Below are 8,325 nucleotides of genomic sequence, written 5' to 3' on the forward strand. Positions count from 1 at the left end.
GAACTGCAATTAACTTATCAAATGATACCACTCTTGTTTGTACTGTTTTTCACTCTAACCAGATATTTTCAACAAAATGTACTCACCATATGTACTGCTCCGCCCACATCTGGTGTATAAGATGCACCTTTTTACCTCAAAAAGTCATGTCAAAAAACAGGTGCTTCTTATACACCAGATGTGGGGTGGGTCAGCAGCCGCGGGGGCTATCCCCAAGGCTGCCCAGCAGTCATTGGCTGGAGGCCGACAGCTCGGCCCCAGGGATGAGTGGGGTGCATGGCAGCAGCTTTGGAGAAACGGGCGGGCCTCCCCTTAATGAATCCAGCCAGCGGAGGAGCCTGCGGGGCGGCTTCGATTATCCGATGGGACAGGGCTCGGCTCCATCAGCATCCACCTCAATCTCCTGCCTTCGGAGGCACCTTTGGGAAGGCACAGAGGCTGGCAAAGGCGCTCCGAGCACAGCTGCCTCAGCTCGGGAATTCCGGAGCTGGCGCCCTCTGCTCAGAGCACCTTCACTGACCACTCCGCCATCCCAAAGGTACCCCCAAAGGCAGGAGATTGGGGTGGGGGCTGATGGAGCCGAGCCCTGTCCCGCCGGATGATCGAAGCTGCCCCTTGGGCTCCTCTCCCGACTGGATGAGTTGAGGGGATGCCCATCCCTTCTCTGAAGCTACTGCTGCATGCCTCGCCTCACCTGCCTGGCGGCTGGTGTTCCTCCCGGGTCTCTGCCAGCACCATGATCCGCATGCGGGGCTGCAAGACAATGCCCCCCTCAGGAGAAGCCTTAGCACGCAGCCCTCTATCCCGGGAGCTGCCTTTCCAGACAATTGAACTTCTCCGGCACGAGCAGGTAGAACGAGACAGCTTACTTCGCCCAGCGAGGGAAAGAGGCAGGGTGGTGCTGGAGGAGGAGGAGCTGTAGCCGTAGCCACAGATTACTCTCTCTTTACCTGACAGGCTGGCCTGGGATCTCTCCTGACCCCTGGGGCTGTGTCCCGTTTTATTTCCCCAAAGTTTTGGGGCGGGAAAGGGAGCCATTATTTCTCTGCAATCCTCCGTCCCCCTTCCCACTTTTTTCCCTTTTTGGGAAACCTTTTCATGCGGAAGGAAAAGTGAGCTACACGCACACACCTCATGCAAACCTTTTCCAACCTCTGCAAGCGGCATGTGTGTGTGTAGCTCACTTTTCCTTCCACAGGTTTTCCAAGAGGAGCAAGAAAGAAAAACTTTGGGGAAATAAAACTCCTGCCTGATCCAACGGAGGTGGGTACTGTAGTTGCTTCTCCCCCAAGATGCAGCTCGGCACTTGCAACTCTTTTTTGAGGCATTTGAGGTTGCTATAGCAAATGAGGTTGGTTCAAGACTGGGGAAAAGATTTGCAAGTGCCAAGCTGCTGTGCTACTCGCCTCGGCGTCTCTCTCCTTTGTTAGGTTAGTCACACCCACCTTTCCTTCCCCCTCCTGCCGTCCCCACTCATGGTATAGTAGTAATATTAAGGCAACCTCAGCAGGGAACTGTAATTATAAATTATTCTATCCCTAGCCATTTCTGTGACTAAAGGAACAACTAACAAAATGAATTGTCCTCATTTGTTTGTTTTGTTAGTTAGTTTGAGTTAGGGGTTAGGAGTGCAAGAGTCTTCAAATCTAGCATGTTTAAGGCTTGTGGACTTCAATTGCCATTTCTGAGCTAGCATGACTAGTGGAGGAATTCTGGGAGTTGAAGTCCACAAGTCTTAAAGCTGTAAAGTTTGAGGACACCTGAGTTAGAGGTTAGGAGTGCAAGGGTCTTCAAACCTGGCAAGTTTAAAGGCTTGTGGACTTCAATTCCCATTTCTGAGCTAGCATGGAGGAGGAATTCTGGGAATTGAAGTCCACAAGTCTTGAAGCTGTCAAGTTTGAAGTTTGTAAAAAGCGTACATGGTTTTAAAAACTATACATAGTTTTAAAAAGTATACATGGTTGTAAAAAGTATTCTGCTATACTGGTATTTTATTAAACAATATAATACTACACCATTTGGTTCAGAATACTTTTTTCCTTGTTTTCCCCCTCTAAAATCTTGTTGCGTCTTATGCACCAGTACGTCTTATACACCAAAAAATACAGTATTCATTATTCCCCAACCAATCCATTGGCATCCTACTTTTTTTCTAATTAAAAAGGCAGTTTTCTTCCACTTTTAAAACTTATTTCTTGTAAAAAAATAAAATCCTTTCAGTTCTACATTTGAATTAGGATTTTCTTTCTACTAGATTTCCATGATGCTGGCCATATGTATTTAATCTCCTTTATTAGAATATTTAGTTATCCATATTCTGTACACTGAATAGAATTATAAAGTATGAATGCTATTCTTTACTGATCTCCTTATGGCCATATACTGAAAATTTTCTAATAACATTTCCTTATAGTTTCTCCATTATCAACATACAATCAGGTTCTTAATGTTTAGTAATGTTTAGTAAATATTTTTTTCTCAGCTTTTAATTTAATTTAATTTATTCAACTTCTACACTGCCCAATCCCATGGGATTCAGGGCAGCTTTCAACAATAAATAGTACAGTACAGTATTACAAAAGTCAAATATAAATAATAAAAACAGTAAAAAACCCATTACACTAATGATAAAAACACAGTCTTGTCAGAATTGAGCTTGAGCCTGTTGGCCCCCATCCAGATCCTTACAGCTTCCAGGTACTGGCACATCATATTAACCACTTCAATGAAATGTCACGGGGTGGAGTTGTATAACTGGGTACCATTAACATATTGATGATACCTCACCCCATTCTGTCGGATTATCTCACCCAGTGGCTTCATGTAAATGTTAAATAGTAAGTCAGACCCCTGCAGCACCCCACAAAGTAGGGTCCTAGGGGTGGACCTGTGCCCCCCACTAAAACCGACTGTGCAGAGAGGGAGGAGGAGAACCACTGTAAAAGCATGCCTCCAACTCCCAATCTCTCCAGCCGTCGCAGAAAGATACCATGGTCAATGGTATCGAAGGCCGCTGAGAAGTCAAGAAGCATCAGGATAGAGGAATAATTCCTATTCTGGACCCACTGCAAATCATCCATCAGGGTGACCAAAGTGATTTCTGTGTTGACCGGGCCTGAAACCAGATTGATTAGGGTAGAGATAATCAGCTTCATCCAAGGATTGCAGGAGCTGGAATGCCACTACTCAAGAAGGGCAGGTTGGAGACTGGCCTAAAGTTCTTAAACTCAGATGGATCCTGTTGTGGTTAGCTCTGGCCCAGCTCCTGCCCCAAGGACTGTGGATGTGGGGGAGACATACACATGCTGCAGGCCTGTTTTGCCCCCGGTGGAATCTGCTGATGAAGGCTCCTCTGACCAAGAAGACATGAGTGACAGAGAGGAGGAGAGTGTGGCAGACAGCTCAGAAGGAGATCAATTATCTAGCTCCTCCTTGGATTCAGAACAAGAGTTAATGATACAGCCACGCATGCGGAGAGCGATGCATAGGCAACAACAACTGAGAGATTATTATCAAAGAAAATGAGGCCACCTGTGGTTGGATGGGACTGTGGTAATTAGTGAGGCTGCTATAAAGAGCAGCCTGTGGGTTTGGCCATTGTGGAGGATTATCTGATTGTTGTGTTTCGTGACTGCTTTACTGACTTTGACCTTTTGTGTGTTGATTTTTCCCCCGCTTTGAAACTCAACCAGAGCAAAGTGTGTTTCACTTTGTGAAAGAAGAAGGACTGTGAATTGCCTCACAGCTGCAAGCTAAGTATCACAGAACTGATAAGGGACTTGTACAAATTACCAGTTTGTTTGGAGACGAGTGCTCTTTGCTATACCAAAAGAGGGCTTAGTTTAAGTGAATTTTCATTATAAAGAACATTGTTTTGAATTTTCAAACGTGTGTGTGTCTGAAATTTGTACCTGGGAATTTTTGGGAGGAGTCTAGCAGAGAGCCCGACAGAACAGATCCAAGGGCGGTTTCTTGAGGAGGAGTAGCACAACGCTTCTTTCAGCAGATGCAGAAAAGACCCTTCACTCAAGAAAGCATTAAACCAGCTGCGTGTCACCTTTCTGCTGGCCGAAACCAGCCGGGGGGGGGGGGCTTAGATTCAGCAAACAGGTGTGGGAACTCACAGCTCCCATGGCCTTGTCCACTTCATCAGAAGTTACCAGGTCAAACTCGTCCCACACAACAGGACTAAGACCTGACCCTGTCACCTCAGTTCTTTTGAAAATTGTAATCCATTACAGCTTATGAATCCTTATATTGGGGAGTAGACTTTGATCTTGAAATCCAAAGAGTTGTTGATAGTAACACTAACCATTGATTATAATACTAGCCACCAGGAATCTTTTTTTTCTGGTTTTATCTTCAACAGAATATAGATGAAAACATCATTGACCCTGCTCTCTGTTCTTTTATAGAATCACTCAGAATCCTTTTAAATAATTTATATTCTAGTGTTCAGTGGTTTCCATTATTATTATTATTATTATTATTATTATTATTATTATTATTATTATTATTATTTAGATTTGTATGCTTCCCCTCTCCAAAGACTCAGAGGGTCTTAATAGGAATAGGAATAACTAGTAATCTGTTTGACAAGACCAACTTTCTACAATTTTATGAACCAGAAAGTCAGCACAATTTTTGAAATATTTGTGTTTTGTACATGTGTTTGTCTGTATGTGTGTATATGTATATACACACATACGTATATATTTATGTATATACCAAGCAAGTCTTCTGTTAAGAAGACAACTATAATAGATATACACCAACCACTATAGTATTGCTCCCTTAAGAGCCAATGTACTGGTTAGAATGCAATACTGCAGGCTACTTGTGCTGATTACCGGTTGCCAGCAGTTTGATAGTTCAGGTCTCACCAGGCTCAAAGTTCACTCAGCCTTCCATCTTTCCAGGTTCAGTAAAATGAGGACCCAGATTGTTGGGGGCAATATGCTTATTCTGTAAACCACTAAGAGAGGGTGTACTGTGAAGCGGTATATAAGTCTAAGTGCTATTGCTTTTACCATTCCTCCTTTTGGCAAGATCTGAGATTGATCTGATCCTCTTCCTATAAAGCTCCCTTGGGAAAATTCTGTTTCACTTGTATGCTTCCAACTGAGAAGTTAAGCAAAATAAATGACCATCACATATCTTCAGCCAGAAAAAACAACAACACACAATTCCCCACATCCTACCTGGCTTCTTAAATTGCTAGTTGAGATTGTGCTGCTTAATTCAATAGAACACATTTAATAGAAAAATCTTCTCTATAGAATTCCTACCATTGGTGGAGCTACTTGGTTCATTAACTTCAAAATAAGATTCTGTACATGTTCTCGAACCTGGTTTTTGACATCTCCCATTCGATCCATTAATGCTATGAGAACTAGGGGATAAAAATAAGACTAAATGCATTACGTGTTGAACAATCTTAAATAAAATATTTTGAAGTTCTATGTCAAAACAGTTTACGTTTTACTTTGCTTCAACCATATTTTAATTAACCAAGATCTCTTACTAAGACATGTACATATAATTCTCAACTTATGACCACAGTTGAGCCCAAAATTTATGTTAATAAGTGAGACATTTTTAAACTAAGTTTGGCCACATTTTATGATCTTTCTTGCCGCAATTGCTAAATGAATCATTGCAGTTGTTAAGTTAGTAATACAGTTGTTAAGTGAATTTGACATTTTTATTAACTTTGCTTGTCTGACGATCACAAAAGCCAATCACATGATTCTGGGACACTGCAACAATCAAACAGTCAAACTTTCTTCTCTGTGCTTCCACACGCAGCAGTATAATCCTCTGACTTCTGCTTTGCTGGGAGAGGACACCAACAGGGAAACACCAAAGATGTCTGGGGTTGGGCGATCATACACACACACACACACACACACCATTCCACATCTGATCTTACAAACTGCTAATCCTGCCTGGGCTTGGGGAAGGGTCCCTCTCCTTCCTCTGTGAATAAAAGTCCCCAAATTTGAAATGTGGTGTGTGTGTAACCTTTGGCTGCCAGCTGTTTGGGGAAGTGAGGAGCTTACGGGACATTAAAGTCCCCCATCGGGGACTTCCGGGGGTGGAGCCAGGCTGAAGCGACGTGCAAATCAGTAGCTCCTGGTTTGTACTCGAGATTTCTCGCTTAAAAGACCACTTAGTGGTGTTAATTCTTCCCGGTGAGAAGATTTATAGTTAGGGGAAGCATCCGGCTACGGGGGGGTCGCAACCCCTCCCTTAGCGGGTGGTAAACCCCCGTAGTTGAGCGGGGGGAAAAGCCAGGGTTTGTCCTCAGCCCGAAGGCCTGGTTCACTGAGCTGTCATCAAGGAAGTTAAAAAAATAGAGCGGCGGCAGCAGCGGTTTGAAAAAAAAATACTACTTACCCAGAAAGATCTAGAGGTGCAAAACAACGGCTTTGTGAGAACTCATATAGTCTCCTGTGACTAACGAGCGGCGATTGAGGAGAGCGGAGCTTTTCATTTTTTTTGAAGGAAAAAGTAAGTTGCTGATGGTGGGCGGAAGTAGTCGCAGCCGGTTAGAAAGTTAAAAGAGGAAGTTCTGTGTGAAGGAAGACGATAGCTTGACGGAGGATCTGGAGCTGTGTGGTTGGTGTGGTCGGTGACAAAGAGAGAGGAGAAAGAGCAGAGGCGAGAACGGTTATAGAAAGTAGCATATCGTGAACGTCTGCAGCTGCTGCAGCGAGCGGAGAGCGGAGACCGGGGAACGGCGCGAACCAAACAAGACGGGAGGCCTAGACCGGTTGGAACGCAGCGGAGCCGAGTTGTGAAGGAGCCTCAACAGCCGAACATCTACGTGGAGGAGACAAGTAAGATCAGCGGCGGAAGATTTGAGACAACCGCCGCTTGTTCTCCATCCCTCTTTTTGTTATTCGCCTTTCCTCTCCCCCAGCGAATCCAGCTACTCTTAGTAATCGTAAGACGGAGGAGAAAAGAAGCCCGGCTGGGAGACAGCAGGAGAGGAAGTGAAGGAGGGTTAAAGGCTTGTGGCTTTGAGAATGGTCTGTGGGGGTTTCATAATTTAATGCGACCGAAGGAAGGAGAAGGAAAGAGAAGGAGAGAAGACGCCTTTTTCTTTTGCATGCCTACAGGGAGATCTGAGAAACCGTTGCTGACAGTTATGATAAACCAGGATACCTCAATCATTGGTGAATAACATTGACTGAACTGCTGAGCCTTATTTAAAGTGAACACTGCGAATTTTTGAGCTGACTGGAACGTGTTGCAATACTAAAAGCTAATCGCCTATTCTTCATTCTACTTTATTGTTTCCCTTTTTTCTTTTTTTCCCTTTCTTTCTTCTACTGTATTAATCTCTTTCCCCCCCTCCTCCCCCTCTCTCTTTCCTTCCTCCCTTTTCTAATCAAGATTTAAAAATAACCCCTTCTTTTTCTATTTAAGAATCAAAAGTGATTAATTGATTAATTGACTAGTTGTTATATTAAGACCTTTAAATTAATTGACAATTGACAACTGATATCAATTTAAACTATCTAAGATTAATTATTAATTATTAATTATAGTGTTTATAATAATACCTATAAAGTGTTTTAAGGATTTTAAGACTTGCTTAGAAACAACTTAAGTTAGATTTATACTATTTAAGCTATTTATTACTATTTATTAACTGTTAACTATTAACTAAGTAATTAATTCATTTAACTAATACTACTTGACAGTATATTAATTATTTACCTTAATTGTCTATTCAAACTCTATTTCTATCTATACCTTATTTATATGTTTATTGAATACTGTTATTTACTATTTATTTAATTGATTAATTGATAACAATTGATAATAAGTGACTAGTTAAGAAAGATATATATATAGATAGTCAATTAGAAATCAGTAATTAGAAATTTTATATTTGACTACTCTTTTACTAAATATTGGAGAATTTAGTTACGTTAGATCGAATTTAATCACTCCAACTTACCAAGTGAGATTAACCTTGAACTGTAATTCAAACAACAATTCCTCCTTTACTAATTAATTGAATACGTGGAACGGACATTATCTCAGATAATTTGTTAACCACCTTTATCTGGAAAGGGAGTATGACAACCAATTTCTCTAAATATAAAAAAAAACCCTACACCAGGAACACCAACGATGCAAAGCACAAAATCAAATACAGAAATGGCAACGACTGACAAAACTTCTCTGCAATCGATCCAGGCCTCGTTAAACTTGATTCAAGAGTTCATGGTCCGCAGCCAAGAGGCATCCACAGTGACCCAAGAAACCATAAGACAAAACCACGAGGAAACAAAACAAAATTTTGAAAAA

General features: G+C 42.1%; 1 protein-coding gene across 1 annotated transcript in view; it reads right to left on the reverse strand.

Annotated features, from left to right (window-relative positions):
- CLASP2 (cytoplasmic linker associated protein 2) overlaps positions 1-5,390 on the reverse strand; it is an 817,644-nt gene extending 812,254 nt beyond the window's left edge. Inside the window, exon 1 of the mRNA XM_070727408.1 lies at positions 5,289-5,390. Coding sequence (XP_070583509.1) covers positions 5,289-5,378 — 90 coding nt within the window. The 5' untranslated portion in view covers positions 5,379-5,390. The remainder of the gene's footprint in view (positions 1-5,288) is intronic.
- Positions 5,391-8,325: the final 2,935 nt, after the last annotated feature.

Source organism: Erythrolamprus reginae, chromosome Z (genome assembly GCF_031021105.1).
Source record: "Erythrolamprus reginae isolate rEryReg1 chromosome Z, rEryReg1.hap1, whole genome shotgun sequence".
In the NCBI taxonomy this organism is placed as follows: Eukaryota; Metazoa; Chordata; class Lepidosauria; order Squamata; family Dipsadidae; genus Erythrolamprus; species Erythrolamprus reginae.